At 52.2% G+C, this 25,156-nt stretch overlaps 12 protein-coding genes across 12 annotated transcripts; 6 read left to right on the forward strand and 6 right to left on the reverse strand.

The window, feature by feature from the left end:
• The first annotated feature begins 975 nt into the window (after positions 1 to 975).
• BZA70DRAFT_246980 (cleft lip and palate transmembrane protein 1-domain-containing protein) lies at positions 976 to 3,368 on the forward strand. Its single transcript, XM_064910645.1, has 6 exons — positions 976 to 1,178; positions 1,243 to 1,568; positions 1,622 to 1,736; positions 1,794 to 2,102; positions 2,154 to 2,223; positions 2,273 to 3,368. The coding sequence occupies exons 1-6, from the start codon at positions 1,067 to 1,069 to the stop codon at positions 3,306 to 3,308; spliced, it is 1,968 nt and encodes a 655-aa protein (XP_064768693.1). The 5' UTR covers positions 976 to 1,066; the 3' UTR covers positions 3,309 to 3,368.
• Positions 3,369 to 3,465: 97 nt separating this feature from the next.
• Positions 3,466 to 6,552, forward strand: BZA70DRAFT_294753 (uncharacterized protein). Its single transcript, XM_064914465.1, has 2 exons — positions 3,466 to 3,736; positions 3,831 to 6,552. Exons 1-2 carry the CDS (start codon positions 3,679 to 3,681, stop codon positions 6,416 to 6,418), a joined length of 2,646 nt encoding a protein of 881 aa, XP_064768694.1. The 5' UTR covers positions 3,466 to 3,678; the 3' UTR covers positions 6,419 to 6,552.
• Positions 6,553 to 8,827, reverse strand: BZA70DRAFT_310169 (cohesin loading factor). The gene is made up of 5 exons (XM_064914911.1): positions 8,599 to 8,827; positions 8,434 to 8,541; positions 8,359 to 8,376; positions 8,166 to 8,281; positions 6,553 to 8,103 (listed from the first exon to the last, which is right to left on the reverse strand). The coding sequence occupies exons 1-5, from the start codon at positions 8,779 to 8,781 to the stop codon at positions 6,678 to 6,680; spliced, it is 1,851 nt and encodes a 616-aa protein (XP_064768695.1). The 5' UTR covers positions 8,782 to 8,827; the 3' UTR covers positions 6,553 to 6,677.
• A 166-nt stretch (positions 8,828 to 8,993) lies between these two features.
• BZA70DRAFT_294755 (DASH complex subunit Ask1-domain-containing protein) lies at positions 8,994 to 10,651 on the forward strand. The gene is made up of 2 exons (XM_064914466.1): positions 8,994 to 9,326; positions 9,384 to 10,651. Exons 1-2 carry the CDS (start codon positions 9,018 to 9,020, stop codon positions 10,560 to 10,562), a joined length of 1,488 nt encoding a protein of 495 aa, XP_064768696.1. The 5' UTR covers positions 8,994 to 9,017; the 3' UTR covers positions 10,563 to 10,651.
• On the reverse strand, positions 10,652 to 13,494 carry BZA70DRAFT_246985 (transport protein Avl9-domain-containing protein). Its single transcript, XM_064910646.1, has 5 exons — positions 13,130 to 13,494; positions 12,923 to 13,022; positions 11,794 to 12,850; positions 11,304 to 11,735; positions 10,652 to 11,254 (listed from the first exon to the last, which is right to left on the reverse strand). Exons 1-5 carry the CDS (start codon positions 13,204 to 13,206, stop codon positions 10,806 to 10,808), a joined length of 2,115 nt encoding a protein of 704 aa, XP_064768697.1. The 5' UTR covers positions 13,207 to 13,494; the 3' UTR covers positions 10,652 to 10,805.
• Positions 13,495 to 13,719: 225 nt separating this feature from the next.
• Positions 13,720 to 15,874, forward strand: BZA70DRAFT_276747 (mitogen-activated protein kinase HOG1). The gene is made up of 9 exons (XM_064912344.1): positions 13,720 to 14,049; positions 14,120 to 14,158; positions 14,224 to 14,271; positions 14,332 to 14,505; positions 14,564 to 14,753; positions 14,813 to 14,927; positions 14,981 to 15,132; positions 15,190 to 15,415; positions 15,470 to 15,874. Exons 1-9 carry the CDS (start codon positions 14,033 to 14,035, stop codon positions 15,556 to 15,558), a joined length of 1,050 nt encoding a protein of 349 aa, XP_064768698.1. The 5' UTR covers positions 13,720 to 14,032; the 3' UTR covers positions 15,559 to 15,874.
• Positions 15,875 to 18,258, forward strand: BZA70DRAFT_276749 (Centromere/kinetochore Zw10-domain-containing protein). The gene is made up of 4 exons (XM_064912345.1): positions 15,875 to 16,138; positions 16,203 to 16,340; positions 16,397 to 16,757; positions 16,815 to 18,258. Exons 1-4 carry the CDS (start codon positions 15,980 to 15,982, stop codon positions 18,206 to 18,208), a joined length of 2,052 nt encoding a protein of 683 aa, XP_064768699.1. The 5' UTR covers positions 15,875 to 15,979; the 3' UTR covers positions 18,209 to 18,258.
• BZA70DRAFT_276752 (ribosomal protein L34-domain-containing protein) lies at positions 18,239 to 18,883 on the reverse strand. The gene is made up of 2 exons (XM_064912346.1): positions 18,695 to 18,883; positions 18,239 to 18,630 (listed from the first exon to the last, which is right to left on the reverse strand). The coding sequence occupies exons 1-2, from the start codon at positions 18,766 to 18,768 to the stop codon at positions 18,306 to 18,308; spliced, it is 399 nt and encodes a 132-aa protein (XP_064768700.1). The 5' UTR covers positions 18,769 to 18,883; the 3' UTR covers positions 18,239 to 18,305.
• Positions 18,881 to 19,651, forward strand: BZA70DRAFT_276753 (uncharacterized protein). The gene has a single exon (XM_064912347.1). It carries the CDS (start codon positions 19,059 to 19,061, stop codon positions 19,563 to 19,565), a length of 507 nt encoding a protein of 168 aa, XP_064768701.1. The 5' UTR covers positions 18,881 to 19,058; the 3' UTR covers positions 19,566 to 19,651.
• Positions 19,652 to 21,609, reverse strand: BZA70DRAFT_137324 (MFS transporter-like protein). Its single transcript, XM_064909609.1, has 2 exons — positions 21,039 to 21,609; positions 19,652 to 20,984 (listed from the first exon to the last, which is right to left on the reverse strand). The coding sequence occupies exons 1-2, from the start codon at positions 21,292 to 21,294 to the stop codon at positions 19,738 to 19,740; spliced, it is 1,503 nt and encodes a 500-aa protein (XP_064768702.1). The 5' UTR covers positions 21,295 to 21,609; the 3' UTR covers positions 19,652 to 19,737.
• Positions 21,427 to 24,094, reverse strand: BZA70DRAFT_137338 (uncharacterized protein). The gene is made up of 2 exons (XM_064909610.1): positions 23,572 to 24,094; positions 21,427 to 23,517 (listed from the first exon to the last, which is right to left on the reverse strand). The coding sequence occupies exons 1-2, from the start codon at positions 23,632 to 23,634 to the stop codon at positions 21,925 to 21,927; spliced, it is 1,656 nt and encodes a 551-aa protein (XP_064768703.1). The 5' UTR covers positions 23,635 to 24,094; the 3' UTR covers positions 21,427 to 21,924.
• A 56-nt stretch (positions 24,095 to 24,150) lies between these two features.
• On the reverse strand, positions 24,151 to 24,947 carry BZA70DRAFT_288861 (uncharacterized protein; the record flags this gene model as incomplete). The annotated part of the gene is made up of 2 exons (XM_064914072.1): positions 24,151 to 24,609; positions 24,681 to 24,947. The coding sequence occupies 2 exons, from the start codon at positions 24,945 to 24,947 to the stop codon at positions 24,151 to 24,153; spliced, it is 726 nt and encodes a 241-aa protein (XP_064768704.1).
• Between the last annotated feature and the right edge of the window lie 209 nt (positions 24,948 to 25,156).

Here is a 25,156-nt window from a genome sequence, read left to right on the forward strand (position 1 = left end):
GTTTGTTTACGGTTGCCTTATAGGGAGAATGGGATCAGGCGTTAGAGTGTTTCTGTTTCTCTAGCAGCATGTATGGACTATTTCTTGATCGAAGTAGGCGGTGGTTCTGCAGCTAGCAGTGAGGAAGCCGACTTGTCATCATAGAACGCAGTCGGGGCCTAGATCCAGAGAGACATCATAATTCACAGCACTTATATTCTGAGTCCGTCTTCATGAGTAGAGCTACTTGTCTGTCTCGAAATGACCACGCATAGAAATAGCTCTAGTATATCCTCGACAAGTTTATCGCCGAATGTTCGACCCTCAGCTATGTCTAAAGAACATATGAGTGTTCAGCATATCCCATGTGCAGGTTCACTCTCAAATCAGCATGGTCAATGTTTCTTTGGCTCAGTAACGTTGATAAGCTAAATTTCTGGAGTGGAGTTTTCGGGTAGGATATCTCAATAGTACCGGGGTAGAGCAGTCGGGATATCTTTGTTAAGAATCAGAGAGCGAGAAGCAGGGGTGTCTGCTTCAACGGCAGTGTTGGAAAGGACAACGCTGCTGGGCTGCTCTTCTGAAAACACTTCCCAATCCTCACATCAGGGCCTCTTCTCCCTAACATCTCTTCGCTTTTATATGCCTGATGTTCTCTAGACAGAGGGACGCTGTTCACCGACATATTTCCAGTGATGACGCGACTTCAACCAGCGATTGTCTTTTATCTGTATAAGGGTTTCCTAATTTGTCAACCCTTACATTGACAGCACTCAATCATCGGGACCGAGGAAGAGATAGCGGTCGAGAAGATGGTTGCAGATGAAATCGGCGGAGGAGCGATAACAGAGTCTTTGTCCGGGTCAATTGACATTAGAGCAGTAACATAATCAGCTGTAATCTACCGTAGAATCCAAAAGACCTCATCAGAAGGCTTGGTAGTCATCCAGGCCCACTGCTGGCCGGTCCTCAGCCTTTGCGGCGTTCCCAGCTTCTCTCTTCTTCTCTTATTTCCCTTTCCTCCCCCCGGTCTCTGTATTCCTTCCTCAGTTCCAAATATCTCCCATTACTCTGATTACTCGGGAATATGCCTCCGCGTGTGAACCCCAATGCGGCGGCAATGCCGGCGCAGAACCCGCTCACGCAGATGAGCTGGTGGAAGTCGATAGTCATGATGATGTGTATTCAGTGGTTCATGGGTACGTTCTCTACACTCCCTTGCTTGCAACTAGCCAGTTGGTTTACTAATAAGCTCTATACCAGGCCAAATCACACAGAAGTTCCTAAAGCCTGACGAGGCAGGTAGTCCTACGGACGCCGCTGCTGTCTCGGCCACGACTACTGACATCGCCGCCCCGACGGAGACCACGGCGCCGATTGCCGACGCTCCACCACCCCGACCGGTCGTGCCGATTAATGTCGACCCGCTCTGGCAGATCGGCACTCCGTACGAGTTTAGATTGTATATCACCGACGGCCCGTTCTTTGACAAGTTCGATGAGGTTGAGCCGTTTCTTGAGAAATATGATCTTGTGTATGGGGATATGGACTATAAAGTGCAAAAGAGCGCCATTATCGAGACTACCGAGGTAAGTTGACTTTATACTCTTTATTTTGTGTTGATTTCTGACGTTATTTCCAGCCTATGCGTCTGAACGGGTCTATATTTGCGCACATGTATGTCAACGAGCCGGGTTATGCGTTCAGACCCGATTCACCGAAATATGATACCGACAAAGCCTACTCCGTACATTTCAGTATGCTCAAAGACCTTTCTTGAATACAGCTGTTTGCAGTCGACTAACATAATGCAGGACTTACGCAATACCTCCCGAAGAAAGCTGATAAAAAGCAAAAGCATCTCCTGGGACATCACGAAGAGGAAGAGAATGAAGAGGAAACTGCGCAGCTTGCTATTATTGGCAAAGAAGAGTTTGAGGCTATGGGCGGAAGCCTTCCGGAAAAGTTGCCGCCTTTGGTAGCTATGTGGCATCCTGATGTTACGCTGGGAGTTGTGCAGCCTACTCCTCTGCCGTTTGTGAAGCAGTTGCCGTCCGTGAGACAGTGGATGATGCTCGAGGCGACGGATAGAAGAGATGAGTCTGAGATCAATGGTTTTTACTGTGAGTAGACCTCCCTGCTATCTTTGTAATACGTTTACTAATAGTGTCCAGATCCGATCGTTTTCTACAACCAGTTTTGGCAGCTCAACTCTCAGATGTGGGAGCTGAACTCCACCTCCTCGTAAGTCACCCTTCTTACTTGTATCTAAGCATTTATTGACCTTGAATAGGGAGCTTCCAATCAATCTGGAGTTGGTGCCTATGAAGTACTGGAAGTTCCAGCTGTTAGCCAACATGGATGCCGGATTCAAGCAGCAGGCATTGACTGGTACTGGTGGTGGTGATATGGAAGAACTCAAGCGGATATTACTCGAGACAAACCCTTATCTGATGTTTATCACAGTAGCTGTGTCTATCCTGCACGTACTGTTTGAGATGCTCGCGTTCAAGAACGACATCTCCCATTGGAAGAACAAGAAGAATCAGGTCGGCACTTCGGTGAGAACTATTGTGGCCAACGTTGTTATGCAGTCGATTATCTTCCTGTATCTGATGGATAACAACGAAAACACGAGCTATATGGTTATGTTCACCCAAGGCAGCGGTATTATGGTTGAGGCATGGAAGATCACCAAGATTCTCGATTTCAAGCTAGAGCCACAGACCGGACTTATTCCATACAAGCTTGTGATTACTGACAAGCACGAACTTAACGAGACAGAGAAGAAGACGCAGGAGTACGACCAGATTGCGTTCAAGTATATGTACATCGCATCGATTCCGCTACTGGGTGCTTACGCAGTCTACTCTCTGATCTATGACACTCACAAGTCGTGGTACTCCTTCATCATCACTACGCTTGTGGGATCTGTGTACGCATATGGCTTCCTGATGCTCGTGCCGAGTATTTACATCAACTACCGTCTCAAGTCCGTTGCACACATGCCGCGCCGCGCGATGGCGTACAAGTTCCTCAACACATTCATTGATGACCTGTTTGCGTTTGTCATCAAGATGCCGATTTTGCACCGTCTCGCGACGCTGCGCGACGACGTCATCTTCCTCATCTACCTTTACCAGACCTGGCTCTACCGAGTCGATCCCACGCGCGTGAACGAGTTTGGCCAGAGCGGAGAGAACCCCGAGGGCGAGAGTCCGGAGACCAAGGGAGGCGAGGAGAAGGAGGAGGTCGTCGAGGCCACGGCAGTCGCGTCCTCCGGCGCCGAGGCCGTCGAGCAGCCCACAAAGGCGACGCAGCGCAAGTAGTGCTGTTGTTTACATTCTGCTCAGATAGTTGTAAATAGAAAGCCATTTACCCAATCCGGTAGTCATTCGTTACATAATCATAATCAGCCGCACTCCAGCATAAATGCGAAAGCCGTGCACAGGGGAACCAGAATCAGCTTCTTTGCACGCGCGCGTACCGGCTTCCTGCTCTTTTGCTCTTCCTCCGCAGACAGCGACGCTTGTTGTTTGCTATTTCGTGTTCTGGAAGTGCTTGTTTGTGCTTGAAGTTGTTTAGAATTGTTTCTATCGTCTGGCTGCTCAATTCGGTCCTTAATTCGACCTCAGCTACGCGGGATACCCTCAGTGAATACGCGCCAAATCTCACCTTCTCGTGTGCTTCTCACCCACAATGACTAGTTCCAATAAAACCTTTGGTGGCAGCTTCTGGACGCCGGACTACAAGACTGGTAAGTGACACTTTTTCAATCAATCAATTGAAATCGTGCAGAGCGTGGCTCTGGCCGTCCTTCGAGTATCTAGATACTAACAGCTCATTTGCAGGCGTCAATGCGCTCCACAACAAAATGATCCAGGGTTTCTACGAAAACAATGAGATCAGTTCTCTCCTCGCCGCCTTCATGACAGCCGAGGAGTCCTACGGCATCTCTCTGCAAGAAGTCGACGAGCGTGCCGCGCCCCGTGCTCAAGGCTTTGGCCGTGACGACGGCGCCAGTCTGCGTAAGGCTTACGAAGGCATGGTCAACACGATCTCGAGCAAAGGCCAGTCGCATATTCGAATTGCTCAGGATATTCGGAACATGGCACTCGAGCCGTTTGCTCGATGGGCTGTCGACCATGAGACCAAGGTCAAGCAGACTTATTACCGAGAGATGCGAGGAATCAAGCAGGTCGAGAATCTCAAGGCCGATGTGAACAAATGCGCTAGAGTGTACCGGACAAAGAACGAAGCGTTGCAGTCGTTCAAGTCTACAAACATCGTCTCTCAGAATCCTATCGCGCCTTCTCCGTCGTCTTCTACCACGTCCATCCCGAGCGTTAAGATCGTACCTCCCAGCGACGAAAACACAAGAACTTCACTTCCTCGTCGGTCGACCGGGACGAGTTCTGTGGACGGCGACGCGGAAGACGATGAGGCCGAGGAACAGGAACTGGAGGAGACTGTCGAGGAGGAAGTCTTTTATGAGATTGGCGACCGCTCGTTCAGCGCAGAGCGCATGGCCGCAATGCTTCAGCAGATGCTCGACGAAATCCCTCAGGCCGAGTTCAAGGCAAGATTCTATGGCCAGTACAAGAACGTCATGTCGGGTGATAACGTTGTGGAGTGGATCACCGGCAGCATGAAGGTCAAGGCCTCTACCGCCGAAGACATTGGACAGGACCTCATCGATGCGGGCTTCATGAAGCAGGTTGCTGCCATTGGCAACACGTTCCTCAACAGCTCCAAGACCCATTATGCCTGGAGACCGAAAGCTTATGAAGTGGCTGGTCGGGTGGACCCTGGGTCGCTCAACAGAACCTCTACATTTGGAGAGTCAATCTTGACTAATGTCATCAATGCCGCTACTGGCACAACCACCCTCAGTGGCGATCCTATTCCAGAGAACGAAACGCCTTACGAGCGCGTTGTTCGGGAAGAGCATCTTGCAGATGAAAAGTACAAGGCTGCCGTCGTTCGGCTAGACAATGGACGCTGCGAGTTGGAAGAAGGACTGCTCCGGTACTTCCAGCTGATGGAGAGCTACGAGACTGCGCGACTGGAGCAGATCAAGCACATTCTCAACGTCTTTTCAATCTCGGTCGCAAACATCATGCCGCAGATGCGCAAACTGATCGACGAGCTCTCGCTCTACCACGAGACTATCCAGCCGGAGAAGGATCTGCGGTACCTCATAGAGAGCTACAAGACCGGTCTCTTTGCGCCGCATGTGACAGTGTACGAGAACGCGTTGATGAGCAATGACTCTCAGCAGACTTTTGGCATCAGGCTTGAAGATAAATTCATTGACGAGAAATCTGTGCCAAAGATCATCACGCGTACGCTGCAGTATCTCGACACTGTCTACGCTAACAGTCCATCAAACATGGATGTTCAAGACACTTGGCTGGTCAACGTTTCCTTGAAGGAAGTCCATGATCTGCGTCGACTCATCAATACAGGCAAGCCCCTGACTGATGACGAGTATCGCACAATCTTTGAGACATTCCCGGCCCCTGTCGTCGCTGCAGTGTTGAAGCTTTACTTTTACGAGCTGCCTAGAAGTCTTATCGACCCGTCGCTTTACGATGCGCTTAAGGACTACTACTCGCGCCGTACGCCGGAGGTCGAGGCTGAAGGTTCCGCCGAGCAAGTCATCATCGGTCCTCTCTCTACCATCCTCGTCAAGCTTCCAGAGAGCAACGCGGTGACTCTCAAGGCCATCACGAAGCATCTCCAGAGACTTATCAAGGTCACCATGGAGCACGCTCAGGCGAACGGCAGCAACGCCGGTGAGGAGTTTGAGCTCAAGCTCGCGCACGAAATGTCGCGGGTTCTCATCCGGCCGCTGGTGGATACGCCGTTGACGGTTGACGATCGGTTTGGCTACCGTTTCTTGCTAGACCTGTTCCACCACGGCCGTCCGATCATGGATAATGCGCGCCGGGCCCGGTCGGCGGATGTTTCGCGGAGACAGCAGGTCGAAGAACGAAATCGTCAGATGCTGCAGGCTCGAGGTAGAGATTCGCCTGACGCGAAACTCGAGAACGGAAAGTCGCGCAACCGTCTCGCGTCGCCTACTCCCGGACATAACCGTGTTCCGAGCGTGAAGCTTGTGTTGACGCCTTCTTCGAGAAAGCGTGCGTCGTCGAACGTGTCGTCGCCTAGCGCTGCGGTTGCAGCTGCTTCCGAGAGTGCGCCTGCGGAAGCCGGCGAGGCGGACGAGGCTTCGGATACTTTGAAGGCAACGCCGGACGATGCCGGTGTTGAGGACGATGAAGGCGAGGAGGCAAACCACCGGGCGAGTATCTCGTCGTCGTTCTCTCAGGGACGAAGCTTGGTGGGCGAAGAAAGTGGACTGGGTGACGTTGAGGAGGCAGCGCATAAACTTGAAGGCGTGACGCTTGTGGATCGGCCGATGGACGACTTTTGATCCAGCCTCTATTTCTTAGTGTCGTGTCGTTTCTTTCTTACTGTCGTTGTTTTGTTTGTGCGAGCTCTGTTGTTGGCCACTTATAATAGCCTGTGGCATACAATGGAGCAGAAAATCACGTTAGATATTAATGTATGTTTGATTAGAATATATATTATTTTGGTCATCGCTTGTATCGTGTAAGCAAATCCTAGTAACTCCGTTTCGAAAATCCCCAATGCAAAGATAGATATTATGTATGAGATAAAAAGTAGGAATACTAGAAGTTGACGGGAAGAGTGTTTATCAACTGACTAGCCAGAACTTGAATTTTAGCGTTTGTACCCTCCTGCTGTTCAGCAATCAGCTCTTTCCCCTCGATCTTCAGATTCTGAGAGACGAGCCGGCCCATGATCCAGCACCAAAGCACATCTCGGGATTTTTTCGCGCTGAAGAACCCCGCGGTCGACATTTCCGAGCGCTTTTCATGCTCGTGGAAGGATTGCGCGCCGAGGTAGAAGATCACTGTTGCCATCTGCGTGTTTGCGAGCGAGCGGGCAGCGCTGAGGAGCGCGGGGATGCGGTTCGGAATCTCGGCGGGGTTGGTTTTGAAGGTTTCGGTTGCGTTGAGGACGGAGAAGGCGAGCTTGATGGCGGTGTTGGAGGAGGCGGAGATTAGAGGGTATAGCTCGTTTGTGAGCGAGCGCGCTTTTTCGAGGTTCGGGTAGGCGTCGCCGTGGTAGATGAGGATGAGGTTGATGGAGGCTAGGAGCGAGAGTTCGGATGATTTCGGAAGGAGATTGGTGAGTAGCGTGAACGATTCGTGAGCGCTGGTGAGGTTTCCGGTGTGTTGGAAGTACAGGCCTGCGAGGTATAGGATGAGCGGATAGATGTCGTTTAGCTTTTGACCTGGGACAGATTTCGCGGCGTCGACTAGGCGGATCAAATCTTGCGCGTCGAATCTCGAATGCAGGAACTTTTCGAGACAGATGTAGAATAAAGCGTAACATTTCGCGGTTGCGTAAAAGTCCAAGCGAGCAGCGGCCTGCTGGATCGTCAAGAGAGGAGGCGCGTATGCGAAATGTTCGCCGGATACATCGCGATCAATGTCAGAGCATGCGGCTTGCAACTGCGAAAGCGCACTCGACATCCCCGCGCCGCGATCTGGCTCGTTAGGTGGTGCGTTTATGAGCTTGATGCCGGTCAAGAGACGGCAGAGCATCCAGATCTGCGGGAACGACAACCAATTGAATTTGAGCGGGATTGAAGTCAGACCGTCGGAGTCTTTGGGTAGAGCAACCATGAACGAGCCGTCTTCGCTCCAATTGATGTTTTCTGCCTGTCGTAGCCGGTCCAGTGTTTCCTGCAGAGTCTGCAGACTGCTCGCGGACCCGGCAAAGTCGTGTTCGAGAAAAAAAGCAAGGATGTCGCCAATTAAGCGTAGAATTGAGATCTGAGGGATGTAGACGTTTGAGTATTCGGTCTCGCATTGCTGGGCTTGGCTGAGTTGGTCACGAGCCTGAGCGATGCCGCCGGTGCGGAGGGAAGTATATGCGCTGAAGACGAAGGCAAGTGCGCGCACTTCGTTGGAGTTGCAGGAGAAGAGTGGGCGTAGAGCGGCTGTGCTGACGGCGTGGTCTTTTGCGGTTGCGTGGAGAGATGCGGAGAGGTAGTGGAATGAGAAGGACCAGGTTTTGCTGCTCAGGCTGTATGATAGAGATCAGAGTTAGGATCAGCTAGATGATAAGGAGATGTTAGGTTTGCTTACCTCTCTGCTTCTCGGAGACATTGGGTCAGAAGTCGTTGAGCAGCTTTAATATTTGTTGAGGCTAGAATACGGACTGATAGGTGAAGCATTGTGAACTTGAGGTCGTGGAGGTTGTTCTAAAGGTATCGAATGCGATTAGACTCGGTATCAAAAGCAATTAGACTCGTATCAGAGGTTGATCTCCAAAGCATACCCTGCCTGCCAGCGCAATCTGAGCAAATATGTTAGCAACTTTCAAAATATATTCAAAAAAAACCATTGAACTTACAGCCTTGTTGAGCACTTCCTCGGCTTCGTCGAATCCGTTAGTTTCCTCAAACAACGCCTCGCAGTACCAGAGAGCAGCTAGACATTCGACGTATGGGGGTATGCGTTCCTCAAATTCACATCAGCAAACAATAACTCCACATATCAGCCCAAACAAACGAAATACCTTCAGCACGGCTTCATAGCACCGCGCCCCGGTAGCAATCAACTTGTAGTACGCAAAGACGTCCTCGCGGGTCTTGAGCTGAGTGCTCCGGCGGTGAGCGCAGTCAAAGTACTCTCGCGCGGCCGGGAACAGCACGAGATGGACTGTCGAAAATGCCGTCGTAGCCGGAAGCGCATTGTCCATCCTGCTCGCTGCGTGAATCGCTGGATCTTCTGAATATGAACAATTGCAGATGGTTAGTAAACTGTCGGCGGTGATGGGTTTCAAACTCGGGCGACGCGTTGTGTGCGCACTTTGTTTATTTGTTTATGCCACAAACGCGTCTTTTGTCGCCGCATGAGTCTCGCACCCGCAGCAAAACAAAACGCGTCGCTCCACAACAACAAAACACAACACCTTCACCAACCACCAACATCAACATGGACCGCAGGACCCAGTCGCTCGACCCGCGCAAAAGCATCCGGGCGCCGCGGCCGTCGATTGCGTATACTTCGCGAACAAGCACGACGGCGGCCTCTGCTGCCTCGCTCCGTGCGCCTGCGCAGGCGCCGATGTCGGTGCCGCGCTCGTTGACGGAGGAGCTCGAGAAGATCGAGCAAAGCATCACACTTACTTTGCAGGAGATTGATCATAATTTCAGTACGTCGCATAGGATTATTACTTCTGCGATCTTGCCGATCGTGGAGCAGTATGCGGTGCAATCGCAGGCGGTGTGGCAGTCGTCAAAGGTGTGTTGATACGAGAGTACTCTTTGTGGTTTCCTATTATTTTACTGACTGTAGTAGTTCTGGAAAGAGTTTTTCGAGTCTAGCGCAAACGTCTCGCTGGCCGGCTATGAAGAGCTCAACACAGAAGACGGACAGCAGGCCCAGCCAGATCAGTACCAGAACCAGACTGCGGAAGCTAGTCAGATTGACACCGACGAGTATTCGGCAACGATGGACTATGACTACAACACGGAGGTCAAAACACCGGGTCAGAATTATGATGGTGAACGGGATGAGGATATCTCTTCAGCGGGGAATATGACTGGTGTTGATGACGATGAATCGTCGTTTGTGGCATATGTTGGAACTCAGCAGCAGCAGCAGCAGCAGCAGCGACAACAGCAACAATCTCGCGCGCCCAACCCAGCACCAGAAGCACGAAGCGGAATCGCCCGGTTCAAATATGACGACGAAGAAGAGCTAGAGATAGAAGCCACCTTAGCCGGCGCCACGCAATTCATCAAGTCTTTGAATCTCGACAGCCAATCCACCCCACGCGCAGTTCTCGCCGAACGCTCGAATATCGTGAACGCCTCTGAGGCTCCTGGCGCACATCCTTCGTCTCGTGCCCAGAATGCGGGCGGTATGCAGTGGGCCGATATGGTTTCTCCGTTTGAGGAGATGCGGTCTGAGCTCAAGGGAATCACACACGCGAATGGCTCGTTTGATAGTACGAATTCGATCATCCCCGTGCCGCAGGTCACCTCTTACGGCGAGGACGAGGACGATCTATCGCTGTCTCCGCCAAAGCAGTCAATCACGACCTCCATACCCAACAAGACAGCAGCGCTACCCCGGACTCCAAATCGCTACGCGTCCAGACCTGCAAACTCCACAATCGATGAAGAAGACTCAGCCGCCTTCCACACACCCGAATCCTCCCCGTTCTCTCCCTACGCGGGCATGCGTGCGCCCGGCTCGGTCACAAACTACAACCGCACCTACACAGGTGGCAATCAACAGCAAAACGTGCTGCTGCACCGCGTGCTGGATCGGAAATGGGGCATCCAGGCCACGCCGAAGCAACCCAAGCTTCCATCGCACAGACAGGCGGCGCAGCTGGCGAAGCTGGCGACGCCAAAGAATAATCACCGCGCGATGGATTATCAGACCAGGTTTGATTCGTCGCCGATGGATTCGCCGCCCGCGGTCGCGCATCTAAATTCGAATATTTTTTCGTCACCGGATAAGGATTGATGTATAGTTTTTTGGGTGTTTCTGAGAGTTGTGTTTTCTCTAGTGTAATGTAATAATAGTGAATAAGAAGATGTTTGAGAAAACTCCAAATGCTCATTAGCTTCAATTACTACTGTACATGAGAAACGGACTTTACAGCATATAGTAATAGTGATGTGGGATAAAACGAAAGAAAATGCAACAATGTAGGTAAACTCGTACTAATTCTCAAATGCATGCTTTTTCACTCCCGCGCTATGCAGGTCACTGCTGTTGAATGCCTTTCCAGGGATTGATGTCGTCGCTGGAGATAGGCGTGTAGGTATGTTCGTCATCATCGTCATCGTCATCGTCAATGTTGTCGTGGTCGTCGTCGTCTTCTTCAGGGGGGTCAAGACTGGAGTGTTCAGAGTCCGGCGATTTAGATCGGGAAGCAGAAAGCGAGATTTCTTCAAATTCGGATTCTAGAGCGGCGGGGGATGGCGTGGTAGCTTGCTCTGTTGACGATGCAGGGTCGCTTGATTGGCTTCTTTTCCGCGACAGAGGTGCGTCCGCAACTCTGGTTTCGCTAGGCTTGGTTGTGGATGATGATGAGGTCTTGTAGCTCAGCTTTGATGAGGAGGTCGAACGCGTGCTGCCGAATGCCTGGCGTCGCTTATCCGCTGCCCAGCGTGACCAGCTTGTCAGGTAAGAAGGATCCGAGACGGTGATGTCTATATAAGTTAGCTTGACTCGAGATGAAGTGAAGTGGATGTTGCTTACGCTGTGATCTCTTGGAAGATATAGTTGATCCAGATCCAGGAGACCCTGCATCTTTCCTGTCCTCTTCAGCTTCGGCCGCCGCCGCTGCTGCTGCTTTCTTCTTCTGCTCTTTCTTCTGCACCTCTTTCCTCATCCGTTCTTTCTCTCTCATACTCTCAATCTCGCTCCAGAAATTCCCAAATGCAGTCGACACCTTTTGTCCGCCAGTGACGAAAGTTTTCGCGAGCGCCTCGCGCGCGGGCGCCAGGTTTTGCATCTGCTGGGCCACTTTGCGCTGCACGTCTTCGAGCGATAGGCCGCCGCCGTAGGAGTGGCGGGGCTCGACGACGTCGAAGAGTTCTTCGTCGGTGTTGGATTGGAAGATTTTGTAGTTGTTTGTGCGTTTCCAGCGGAAGACAAAGTCGAGGTTGAATTCGGTGACGGGGTTGCCTTCTGTAGATGTAGAGTGATTAGTTGGAGTGTACAAGAGGAGAAGATGGTGGAGACTTACCGATAGTGGGCAGGAGAACTTCTGGTGGAGGAGGATTGCCGTATTTCTGGAGAAACTGATCGTACTTGACGGAAGATAAGAGGGCCATGATGTAGTCTTCAAACTGCCAACGGATATAATCCTCACTACCGACAAACATGACCGAAGCACTATTCCCATCCCCGTCATCAGTCCAGGACTCATTGACAGCTTTAGCGATGCCGTCGATCCAGCGGCGATCGTTGGTCGTCAGATGCAGAGGAGCTTCGAGATCGGGGTTGAGGATCTCGACGGTGTTATCGTCGACGTTGACGAGGATGTCGGCGAACTTGTGCTTTTGCGATAGGAGAAGGGAGTTTGTGCTGCCGATGAGGTAGAATTTGGTGTCTTCGCTGGTCAGGGTTTCTAGCTGCTGCAGAGGAGTGTAGGGATTGAACATCCCGCCTTTGCCAAAGACTTGTAGTGGAAGGCCCATAAACGCGAGAAGGGAAGCGCGGTCACTACTGCGAAGAGAGGTTGATTTCTGAACAGAGCGTTCGTAGGAGTCCATTGCAGGCGAAGCGCAGTCTTGCAGATGCTCGATGAGGCCCGGGATCAGACTGACGAGCGAGAATTGGCTTGAGCAAAGGAGCTCAGTGTTTGATCCAAAGAAGAGGATTTTGGGTTCAAGAATAAGCGCTTTGAAAAGCACAAGAGTTTTCCAAGAGAACCGGTGGACGAGTTCGCGCAGGGTCATGCCGTTGTAGAGATCAGCTTCGCAGATGCCGCTGTGGAAGAGCTGGACGAGGTTGTCGTAGAGGTTTTTGATGATTGTGCGGTCTTCGAAGTTTGCTTGCAAGAAGTAAGCACGGGTGACGACCGCCAGCTTTTCGCGGATCGGGCCAAAGATTGGTTTGCGGGCGACGACGACGACGGATTTCTGGACGGTCGAGCGAGTGACGTCGGCGGCTTTGACGACGAGCTCGGTGGTGCGGATTTGGCGGTTGCAGGAGATGCCAAAGTAGGTTGTCTTTTCCTTGTCAGGTTCGTCTGGGGTTGGCTCGTAGATGAGGGTGAAGTACGAGTAATCTTCCTCGTGCTGGGTGGAATTGGAAGGTGATTAGTTGATGCTGGGCGATAAGACGGAGACGGGGGACGATAAGAAGCTTACAGAGTGAGAGCCATCGGGTAAGCTCTGGAAGGGGAGGTTTGGCCACCTTGTGGACATGTCCTTGCCATTTTCGCCGATCCAGTATTCGACTTCGGGGCCGCTGAGGGGGAGGTTAGTGAGGTTTGAAGAGAGAGAGGGGTGATGGTGGGATGGGGATGATTGAGAAAGAGAGGATAGGAGGATTGAGAGAAAGTGAGAAGGACATACCGAGTGTGATGAAAGCCAACAACGCAGACGCCGACGATGAGGCCTTCGTCAGAGGTAGAAGATTCGTTGTCGCTCATGGCATCAAAGGCATATTAGGATATGTGAGGGTGCAGGACTCGGAAGAGGAGGATGAGTTGGATGAAGTAGATGGTATGAATGAGAAGAGGAAGAATAAGTGAAAAAGAACAATAGAAGAAAAAGAAGAAGAAGAAGAGAATTGAAGTGGAAAGAAGTAAAAGCAACGATAAATAGTTGAAGTAGTAGTTGATGAGTAGTTGAGTGTATGTTGAAGTTGATGGGAAGCGAGCGGTGGTCGAGGTTGATTAAGTTCCGACAGCAGTAATTTTGGGGTTTGTGCTCGCGATAAACGCAGAAGAATCAGCGGGTTTGTGCAGCATAAAGAGGAGAATAAGATGATGGAAAAGAATAGAAACAGATAATAAAACTGTTTATAACAGTAAACAGCAAAGCAATGCTTCTTACAATATCAAATATTAGTCATCTCTGACTAATCTTGCGGATCTTTCCGGCTTCGTCTTCACGCAGCGCTGATCGTCTCTGGTTGTCGGGCTCTCAGATAGCGTTGGAGATATCCAAGTTCAGCAGGTTCTTATTCTTTTTTAGCTCATATCTCTCTTCTTCCTTCTCTCTTTCTCTTCACTAATATCTCCTACAATACTCCGCTCCCATCTCGAATCTCCAAAGCCGTGCAACTGTCTGCGTCCATTTCTAGATGAGCTAGTCCCGATGCGGAATAGGTTGAACCCTATTTGATCTGTTCCTCCGCTGCTCGGTCTCTGCGATTATCACCACTCCGCTGCCCACAGTCCTCTGTCTTCATCCCTCTTCTCTTCTTTTATTCATTCAAGGGGCTCTGCGGATAATCCGGGTTTGATCGACATCATGGCTGACTTTATCAGGTGTGTTTTGTTACTTTTGAGATTTGTTGTTAGTGGTCTTGTGTCCTTGCTAACATTAGTCCCGCTGAAGAACTCAGATCTTTGGCACCTCCTTCGAAATCACCAGCAGGTATCTTTCTTCTGAATTGAATCTGTCGTTTATACAAGTATAATAATTCTCACTTCTCTCTCTAGATATTCCGACCTCAATCCCGTCGGAATGGGTGCTTTCGGCCTGGTCTGGTATGTGCCCGTCTACTCATCCGCATCTCCTACGCCCACCCCACCACTAACCTTCTCCAGCTCTGCCCGCGATCAGCTCACCGGTCAGGCCGTCGCCATCAAAAAGATCATGAAGCCTTTCAGCACCCCCGTTCTCTCTAAGCGCACATACCGTGAGCTCAAGCTGCTCAAGCATCTCCGACACGAGAACGTCATCTCGCTTTCCGATATCTTCATCTCCCCTCTCGAGGACATGTATGTTGTCCCTCTACATCCCTATTTCCTCTCTGTCGCTCTATTAATCTCTCTCTAGCTACTTTGTCACCGAACTCCTGGGCACAGACTTGCATAGACTGTTAACCTCCCGTCCACTCGAGAAGCAGTTCATCCAGTACTTTCTCTACCAGATCCTCCGAGGCCTTAAATACGTGCACTCGGCCGGTGTAATTCATCGCGATCTGAAACCGAGCAACATTCTCGTCAACGAGAACTGCGATTTGAAGGTGCATATTCCTCTTACTTCTAACAATAACAAACGTCATGCTGACCAATTTTATATCAGATCTGCGACTTTGGACTGGCGCGAATCCAGGATCCTCAGATGACCGGTTACGTTTCGACCAGATACTACCGTGCACCAGAAATTATGCTTACCTGGCAAAAATACGACGTCGAAGGTGAGTCTTCCCTCTCCTTTAAAAACAACACTGTATATACTAACTCTCTCTAGTTGACATCTGGAGTGCGGGATGTATCTTCGCCGAGATGTTGGACGGAAAGCCCCTGTTCCCTGGAAAGGATCATGTGAACCAGTTCTCAATCATCACCGAGCTTCTGGGAACCCCTCCTGACGACGTGATACACACAATCTGCAGTGAGAATGTGAGAATTCCTCCTCTTCATCTGCCGTCACAGAACCATACTAATATTCTAATTCAGACCCTTCGCTTTGTCAAGTCTCTACCAAAGAGACAAAGAATACCATTGTCGCAAAAGTTCAAGAACGCGGATCCTCAGGCGATCGATCTACTAGAGAAGATGCTCGTTTTCGATCCGCGCAAGCGAATCACGGCCGCCGAGGCTTTGGCGCACGAGTACCTCGCGCCTTATCACGATCCGACCGACGAGCCTGTTGCCGAGGAGAAGTTTGATTGGTCGTTCAACGGTGAGTTGTAGTGTGCGTTTGTGCGTATTACAAAGATGCTAATAAATGATATAGATGCGGACTTGCCTGTCGATCAGTGGAAGGTAATGATGTACTCTGAAATTCTGGACTTTCACAACATCGACGGAGGAATAGCACAATAGGTCAAGATCTCGAGTGAGGCGTGGGTATAAGATAAGTGGTGAGCAGCAGATGGGGTGTTCTGTGAGGAGACTCGAATACTTGGATTGAGCAGATACCGTGTAGTTTCTATTCAGAAGGTAATACGTCTTTGAGTGTCTTTGGTCGAGCAGACAGATGATCGAAGCACTCGAATTTTTCCCATAATTTATTCTCAATTAATTTTGTTTGTTGTTGTATTTCTTGGGTTTTGTTATTGTTTTGTTTATTATCTAGTTGTTGTTTATCTCTTGTTGTTATTGTTTAATAGTAGTCTGTGTAGAATCTGCAAAGTGAGGATACGTCATCAACCTTCTCCGAGCCCTGAGCCGCGCCCATCTTCACCACACTCCACCCACACTCAAGAGTAGACGTACATCCTCAATTACTCTCGCAAAAAACGAGATGGCTGCTTCAGAGGCCGTGGTGGTCCGGTCGCTCGTCGAATTCATCCAAGACGGCCGGTTCCCAGACTCGCAGGCTGCCGCGGACGCGAAAATCTCTGACCGTTCGAACGTGGCTGCAATCTCGCGCGCTGTCGACGAGGCCATCGCTGAGATTAAGGTGTGCTTCCTCTATTGCTTGCAGATTGTTTTGTTGATTGATGTCAGGACTAACAGAGGCACAGAGTGATGTTGAAGCGCTTGGGTTTGAGAATGCGTGGGATTTGGATACGTACCTGACGCAGTCTCGGGAACTGTATACTGATATCCAGAGTTCAGAGACTCAGCTTCGAGAGCTCGAGCAGGCTGCGAAGGAGCATGAGGTATCTATATTCACATTTATGTTTGTAATGAGTATCATGAGCAATAACACTAGTAGAATGCGGACGAAAAGATCTACAAGCTGCGAGACACACTCGACACCCTGACGACCGCGCACGACTCGACCGTGACGAAAATCGACGCGCTCAACAAGATCTGGTTCATAAAAGCGACGTTGATCGAATTACGATCATGTTTCAGCTCCGGCATGCTCGTGCAGACGGTGCCGTTGCTGAAATCTGCCGAGTCGAAGATAACGGGGTTCGAGGACTGGGAGCATGTCACGTTGCTGAGTAGTCTGAAAGAGGAGGTCAACGCGCTTGATTCAAAGGTTTTTTACTCGCTGGATTTGCTGTGGACTAAGGCGGTCGAGTTTCAGGTGGATTATTCGAGGGTGGCGGTGTACAAGTCTGTCGACCGTGAGTTCTCCTTGTTTGATATAGTGCGTGTGCGATAGGTGCTAACTAGTTTGGTAGTTGGAGAGTTTACGGATGTGTCGTTGGAGGATATAGCAGAAGCGCTGAAGCGATATGATCATGCAGGAAAACTGAAAGCGTTGACGACGCAGCTGAAAACCAAGATCCTTGCGCAGATACTCGATGCGTCCACAGCACTAACAGTGACGGTGGACAAAAGCTCAGACAAAAAGTCAAGCCTGGTGATTGAAAAAGAGGAGGGTAAAGAAGGAGGGAGCTCGGTTGACGTCGTGCTAGAGAATCTATCAACGTTCATCGAGTTCATCAACGACATGTTTCCCGAGCCGATTGCGCACGCGTTGGCGGTTGAACTGTCGACAGTCATAACGACCACGCTGATCGACGTGATTCTCCAAGACGCGATCCCGCTCGCGCTGGACACCGAACTCGCCAGGTTTGAGCGCACGCTGGCGCAGATCCGCAAGTTCGACAGCTTCCTTCGGGATCGCAAGTGGACGCGCGCGCTCGAGCTCGAAGAATGGGTGCGTCGCGTGCCGTCAGTATGGTACAAGAAGAAGTGCGATGCCGTGCTGGCTGAGACGAGGGCGATCGTGCGCGGGGCGGCGGAGAGTGATCGGAAGATTGTGGAGCGGGTCGGGGCTGAGTTTTCGTCGTTTGACGCGGTGCAGGAGGCGTCTGAGCGGCGAGGGGAGTTAGGCGGGCGAAGGAGTTTGGAGGTGATTTCTGCGGTGGAGCAGAGTAGTGGGGATGAGTATGACTGGAATGAGGAGTGGGAGGAGGATACGCCTGGGACTCCTGCTGCTGGTAATACTCCAGCCGACGAAGCGGATGATGGGTGGGGTGATTTTGACGTCGATCTGGATGACGAGCAGCCGGAGAAAAAAGAGGAAGAGGATGAGCCTGATGATTGGAACTGGGGAGTTGATGAGGACGTTCTCGCGTCAGGTCCACCATCTCCCGTGAAACCGACGAGGACAAAACCAAAGCCACTAATCCAATCGTCCAAAGCGGCCAAGAAATCAATCAAGCCGCTGATAATCCCCAAATCAGCACCAGCCCCGAGCAGCAGCAGCCGGAGCAGCAGTATCGGCGGCGGCGGACTGAACGAGACTTTCGTGGTGACGAGTGTTCCAGAGAAACTGCTGGCGCTGATTTCGTCGCTCGAGCGGGACTCAGTCGATCTGACGACGCGGTACCGGACGTCGTCGATCGCGGCGGCGGGAAAACAGCTGCGCGCGCTGATCAGCTACGTGTTGGCAGCGTATCGCGCGCTGGCGCCGCTGCATTACGGGGATAGTTTTGATGCGAATTTTTATCTGTCGAACGATTGCTTGTATCTTGCCGAGAGCGTGAGTCAGCGGATGAGGGATTTGGGCGCGGATGCGTTTTTGCTGAAGGAGATGAGTAACCGGTATGCGTCGGTTGAGGATTAGCTGTGGATTCTACGAAGAATAAAGACTAGATAATGAAAAAATGATTATATTATATGTACAATTGTAGACGACGAGATATATATAAATAGACAAAGAACTAGTGGGTAAGAAACCAGCGCCCCTTAGCCTTCCGTCTGGCGATAATCTTGCGCCCGGACTTTGAGCGCATGCGGGCGAGATAGCCGATGCGGTGCTTGCGCTTGTATGTGCTGGGTTGGTACGTGTTTCCGCGGGCTCTCCAGCGGCGCTGGCCCAGTTCTGCGATCGAGAGCAGCGAGGGCGGGAGGTGTGCGGTTGTTGATGGTGGTGTTGTTGTGGAGGGGGAGGGGGAGGAGTTGAGGAGGGAGCGGGCGTGCGGGGAGATGAGGGAGGAGCGGGCGGAGGCGAGGGAGTTGGGTGAGCAGACGACGGAGGAGAAGAGTCTTGAAACAGTTAGAATATAATCAGCATATCAGCATCAATTGACCAGAGTTGCTGATATCTTACCGTGTAGACGTCGTGCACGCAGAAGTCACACCCCGCGCACGCGCAATCCGCGAGATAATCGAAACAGCCTGCATATTCTCTCTTATTCCAATTACTCTTATTCTCTCTTTGTTTTCTTTTTTATATCTTCTCTCCTTCTCGTTCGTTGGCGCAACACTGCAATTCTGGCTCGGAGTGTTCGACGATGCCGAACCGGGAAGAAAAACGAAAAAAGGGCAGAGCCACGAGACCCGCGACGATGTTGACAAAGTGCTCGCTTATTTTTTTTTTTTTTTTTAATCTCTACGGTCTCTTCTGATATTCTCTATTTCTCTACTTCAAAGTACTTCTTCCCACAACGCAGAATAAGAAGAGAAGACAAGACATGTCGGGACTGACGACAACGCGAAGAGAGAACGGCGTGACGGTCGTGCACGTCACCGCGCTGCACAAGCTATCCGACCTCGAAGCGCAGGAACTAATCGCTTCCTTCCTCGGCACCGTGCAGGATCCTGCTGTTACCCCCTCCTCCTCCTCCGCTGCTGGCGAGAGCAGCGTGGCTGCTGTTGCGGCGGGAAATGGGCAGGGAGCAGGGAAGATGGCGAGTTTGAGCAGCTCGGTTATTCAGCAGTTGAACCGGATTAGCAGGGATCTACTCGGTCTGCCGCCTTTGCTTCGGAAACGGAAGCATGCTGATCTTGAAGCTGACGACGAGGAGGTAGGAGATGTGGAGGCTATGGAGGTCGATGGGCCGGTCTATGCTGCTGCTGAGGATGAGGACGAGGAGGGGGATGGGAAGGAGAAGGGGAAGAAGATTGATAAGAATGAGCGGAAGCGGTTGAAGAAGTTGCGCCATAAAGAGGAGAAGCGGAAGAAAAGTGCTGCGGAGTGATGTGCTCCTCTGGACTTTGTTGAACTTCTGAAAAAAGGGACTTGGTGTAAAATAGGCATTTGGGGAACGAAAAGTTTGCATGGGTTTGTCTGATTTCTGAAAAGTGAATCGACGGCGTTGAGAATGGTAATTACAATAATGCTAATATTCAACTTTCAAATAACACAAAAAATCACACCGAAACTCCTTTTTCCTCTTCCGCAACCACTGCAATCTCACTCTCTTCCTGCTGCTGCTGCTGCTGCTGCTGCGTGACGTTATCATCACCCTTACGATTAAAAAGATACCCCCCAGTAAACAAAATAGCAAGCACAGAAGCCACAAACGAGATAATCCCCAGCGACCACGCCATAGTTCCAAACCCATCGGCGTCGGCAACAAAGCCTGCTTCCAGAGGCCCAAACACGCTGCCGGCCGAGTACGCGAGGTTAAACAACGCAAAGGCCTGGCCGTAGGCGCTGTGCTTGCCAAAGATGCCCGGCTGCTTTGCTTCGGCGTCAAAGACAATCACCGAGATCTCGGCCATCACGGACGGGATCAGGAGAGAGGCCGAGAGGCCGAGGAGGGAGAGTAGGGCGAACATGAGCACGATCTGGGATGTGCGGTTGTCTTCTGGCAGACGGAGGATGATGAGGAACGGGGTTGAGAAGAAGAAGCCGGTTGCGAGCGGCCAGCGCGCGCCGCAGCGGTCTGTCCACCATCCGGCCAAGGGCCCGAGGAAGGAGGTGATGGCGATGGGGAGGAAGAGCATGCCGGTGCCGAGGGAGGAGAAGTCGAAGATGTCTTCTGCGCGGAGCGGGAGGGTCGTTTCGAGACCGGTGAGCACCCAGCCGATGATGATTGTGAGGAAGAGGCCGTTGAGCATGCGTTTGTTGCCGAGCAGGCGGATGACTGCTGGTACTTTTGATTGCGGTGCGGAGGTGGATTGGTCGCTGGCGTCTTTGTCTGTCACTCTGTCGGCGACGTTGCTCTCGTCGACGTTGCTCTCGTTGTCAGCAACAGCGGACTCGGACTGAAACCGATAGAGGTCTTTCTTCTCGAGCATGAAGAAGCGGAGAAAGATGTCGACGGCGATAATGCCAAAGCAGACGCCAAAGACGGCGTAGTATCCCGCCCGATCGTAGACGATGCCGCCGAGGAACGGGCCAAGGAAAGTGCCGAGGCTCATGCCGGTGCCAATGATGCCCATCATCTTGCCGATATGCTCTTCGGAGAAGGAGTCGCTGACGAGAGCGAGGCCGACGGTCCAGACCGAGGCGGCGGAGACTCCTTGGACGAGGCGGCCGACGATGAAGAGCCAGAGGCAGCGGGTGAGGCAGAGGATGAGGGTTGCGCCGGCGAGGGCGACGAGGCCGATCATCATGAAGAGGCGACGGTTGTGGTACGTGTCGCAGAGGTAGCCAAAGACAGGCGATCCGGCTGAGAGAGTTAGCAGGGGAGAGGAGAGGAGGAGGAGGGGATATCAAGACACACCGAGAAGACCGGCAGCGTAGACCAAGACAGAGATGGAGACGTCTTTCTGGACTCTGTCCTCAGGGACGCCCATGCGTTCGGCGAGGGCGAAGGGCGCGATGGGGACAATTACGCCGTAGAGGAAGATGTCCATGAAGACCGCCAAGGTGATTGTGAAGCCGATGGTGAAGCCAGAAGCGCGGGCCTCGAGGAGATACGGCCGCACCTTTGGATTGAGGCCAAAGACGCGGCCGATGAAGGTCGCGAAGGGGGTCATTGGTACAGCAGGAGAAACAGAGAGAACAGAGAGCAGACGGAGAGAAAACAAAGAACAAAGGAGGAAGGCGGGTATTTAAGGTCGATGGTCTACAAGCCGACGATGGTCCGAGCAGGAAGATAGTTTTGGGAGTTAACGAGGCACAGGACAAGCTTGAGAAGGTGACAGAGAGCAGGATTTGGCGGAATCGTCGTATTCATCGGGCTTCTGAGCTTCGACGACCTGGTCTCTGCTCTTCAGCCCGGTTTTGGCCTGTTTTGGGTATTCTCCCAGACCAGGACCAGGAAGGACTCGCGCGATGGAGGAGAACGAGTTGATGACGTAGATTCCGCTTTGTTTAACTCCGCGATAATTCATTAAGACTGTTCTTGTCTTTAACTACTCAACTTCCTCTCTCCTCCTTCTTCTGTTTCATCGTCTTTGTTCTAGACACTTGAATAAACACCTCGGGTGGCGTGAATGATTCAATCATCCGCTCCCGACCGCCTAAAAACGCCATCGCCGTATTCGTCTTCGTGCTCCCGTCTTCGTATCTCGTATTTCGCATTCTTGATGATTAAGTAATCTATTATTAACGCTTTAATGCTCTAAGCTGCAACATATTCCCACACATTCCTATTCGTGAGCAGTTCAGACCTCTGCTGCTGCTGCTGCTGCTGTACCAATAGCCGCTGCTGCTGAAGTTGAAGCTGCTGTGGACGTAGCTGCATCTTCTGCTGCTGTATCTGCTGCCGTAACTGGCGCATAGTACACGTTCTCGACAATCGCCGTCGCGCCACTACCAGAGATCACAGAGCTGACCGCGACATACACCGTATCGTCGACCGTGAACGCGGTAATAGTCGAGGCCGCCACATAACTCACCGTCGGCTGCTCTCCCACCGTCGCCGTCACCGGCGCGTAAATCACGTACTGCCCGCCTTCATACACCGTCATCTCCACCGCCTCATAATGCGTCGCCACCACCGTCGCGACAGCAGTGCCAGCAGTCTCCACGGAGGTCGTCGTCACGGCCGCGTAAACTGCTGCGTTGCCCTGCGCGTCTGTGGATGTGAACTGCGCGGCGGCAACAGTCGAGCCCGACGCGTCGACGCTGTAGTACTCGACCGCGGTCCCAGACGTCGTCGCAAACACGTTATCAGAAGCCGCGGATGGCGACTCAAGCAGGAACAGCGCGGAGTACGTCGCTGAGGCTTCTGTGAGCGTCAGACCCGGCGCGACCGAGATCGAGGCGGCGAGGGTCGGGGTTGTCGCGAGAGCTGAAGTGGTCCGTACAGAGGAGGAAGCGGCTGTCGACGTTGAGGCTGAGGCGGAGGCGGAGAGAGATGTCGACTTTGCGACGAAAGAGGATGTGGTTCTCGTGGTTTGCTTTGCTGATGAAACCGGTGTCTTTGCGGATGCGGAGGGAGTTGTGCTGGTGGTCAAAGCCAAAGCCAGGCTGGAGGTTGATGCTGATGATTTTGAGGAAAGCACAGATGTTGTTGATAATGATGATGATGTGGTCGGTAACAAGAGGGATATGCTGGGGGTGCTGGAGATGCTGGATGTAGATGCCCCAGTCTTGATGGCGCCGGCAGCGGAGGTAGAACTGCTGCGTGTCGTATCGGGGGATGTAGTCGATGGAGATGAGCTGACAGTCGTCTTGGTCACCGCTCCATTCGAGCTTGACGTTGTAGCGCTTGACGTTGTAGCCGTAACCGCAGTATTAGCGCTGCTGCTGGTCGATGAAGAATCAGAGCTCGCAGAACTGCTCTTGCTATGATGATGCGACACGCCGCCCGCGACACCGCCCGCAATAGCCGCGATGACGGCAATAGCGACGATCAGCACAATGATAAACGTCCGTCTCGCCATGCCACATATTCTCCGCTGTCGTCGGCCTGCAGCCATCGCGCGCTTCTCTGACAATGGCGAGACTGCTGCTGCTGCCGCCGCCGCGCCGCTGCCAGCGCCAATCGCTCCGCCTTTCACACCCGCACCGCCGACGCCTGCGCCGACGCCCGCGCCTGCGCCAACCGCAGACGAGCGTGAAGAGAGATCGGACGAGGCGGGGATGAAGGGGTGCTGGTCCTCGGACTCCATCATGCTCGAGGTCAGCGACTGTGTTCGCGAGGGAGACATGAGCAGGCTTTCAGTTGCGGCCGAGCCGGTGCCGGCGTCGCGCGCGAGGGAGAGGTCTGGGATGTTGCTGTCGTCATTGTCGTCGTCGTCGATTCCGTAGCGCTAGAGAGGGGGGTTAGAATAAGTTGTGGAGAGTGGGGGATGAGGGTGGCATACGGCATATTCAGAGGCGGTGGGGGAGGGGTACTCCTCCAAGTCTTCAGTCTGTCGTCGCTCCATTGTGTGTATCTTTGTCAGTCAACAGACGTATAAAACACCAGCAAAACACACGAGAACAGAAGGAAACCGCCGAGCTTATGAATGGCGACCTGGTGAACTAAACCTGTCCGACGTACGGAAGAGTTTGTTGCAGCTGAGAGCCCTGCGCCATCGCCCGCCCGCAAACAAAGAAGCTGAATCGGTCGTTGACCATCCAACCAGCCGCCTCCTTCATCTTCATTGCCAGAGGCTGTGCTTTTTTTAGACTCAGGCCCATTGTCTGCGGTTCGCGCTCGCCTTTCCTCTTGCGGATATGGTCTTTATCCTGCTTTATTGATCCCTGTTCGCGCTCGCGATGGACGAGTACGCGTTCCTTGAGTACTGCGGAGAGACCTCGTTTAAGGTTTATATGGTCGCACACACTCGCACACGCATACGCAGCTGCGTAATTTTTTATGTGTGGTTTGCTTGCTCTATTTATATTCATTTCTCTAACTAGACATAGACATCTGTCCTGCTCTCTAACCTGCATCAGCTCTAGATGAAAACATACGACACGACCGCGGCCGCGATCCCGAGCAGCAGACTCGGCCGCACGCAATCTGCGGACCGGTCTGCGCTCGCGGTACCAAAGTTCGCGCTGCTGCTGTGGCTGTAGGTCGAGCTCTTGCTGCTTGTGCTGCTCGTGTGGTTGGTGTATGCGTATGACGGTGCTGCTGCGGAGGAGGATGGGCGAGATGTGGACGCGGAGGTGATTGTGGAATTGCTGATGGTGTAGTTACTACTGCTCACGTAGAGCATGGCGGCGGACGACGAGCGACTGTGGTGCCAGAAGGTGGTCGACGACACAAGCTGTACTGTTGACGACGACAGGTTTGATGTTTGGCTGCTGCTGCTGCTGAGCGTGCTGCTGTTTGTCGAGATTGAGATGTTTTCCGTGATTATCCAGTCCTGGCCTGGAATACACGCTCCGCCCTCGACATCGCAACTCGTATTCTATACGCACATACGTCAGCCCCCGCTCTCGTCTCACTCTCAAACCAAGTTAATAATAAAAAAAAACACACCTCCGGACAGCAGAAATCACCGCAGTCGTGGTCACTGTCTAGAGAACAGGCACTAGCAGCCGCAGCGGTAGCGCATACGCTGTTCTTGTTGCAACACGCGACCGCGCCCGTCAGCTCCATCACCACGCACTCGGACTGCATCGGGCAGCAGAAACTGGTGTTGTCCGGACAGACTGCGTTCGAGACCGGGCAGGCCGAGGACGCGGACGCGGGGGAGATCAGGGTCGCGATCGTTAGCGCGAGGAGGGTGGGTAGTAGTTGTAGCATTGTAGTGTAGTCTTGATCTTCCTGCTGTTGTTGACTGTTGTTTTACAAAACAGCTATACAAGACCACCGATACATTATATATATACATCGCTCTACAGCAAGGGGCGTATAATCATCCGGCACGCAAGGAGCTCATTGTCACATATTCCTCGTCAAATCTGCACTGTCAAAAACGCGCATCAACCCTGCGTGCAGCACGCCCTAGTAAT

Source organism: Myxozyma melibiosi, assembly GCF_037950935.1.
Source record: "Myxozyma melibiosi strain Phaff 52-87 chromosome Unknown BZA70scaffold_4, whole genome shotgun sequence".
NCBI classification, from domain to species: Eukaryota; Fungi; Ascomycota; class Lipomycetes; order Lipomycetales; family Lipomycetaceae; genus Myxozyma; species Myxozyma melibiosi.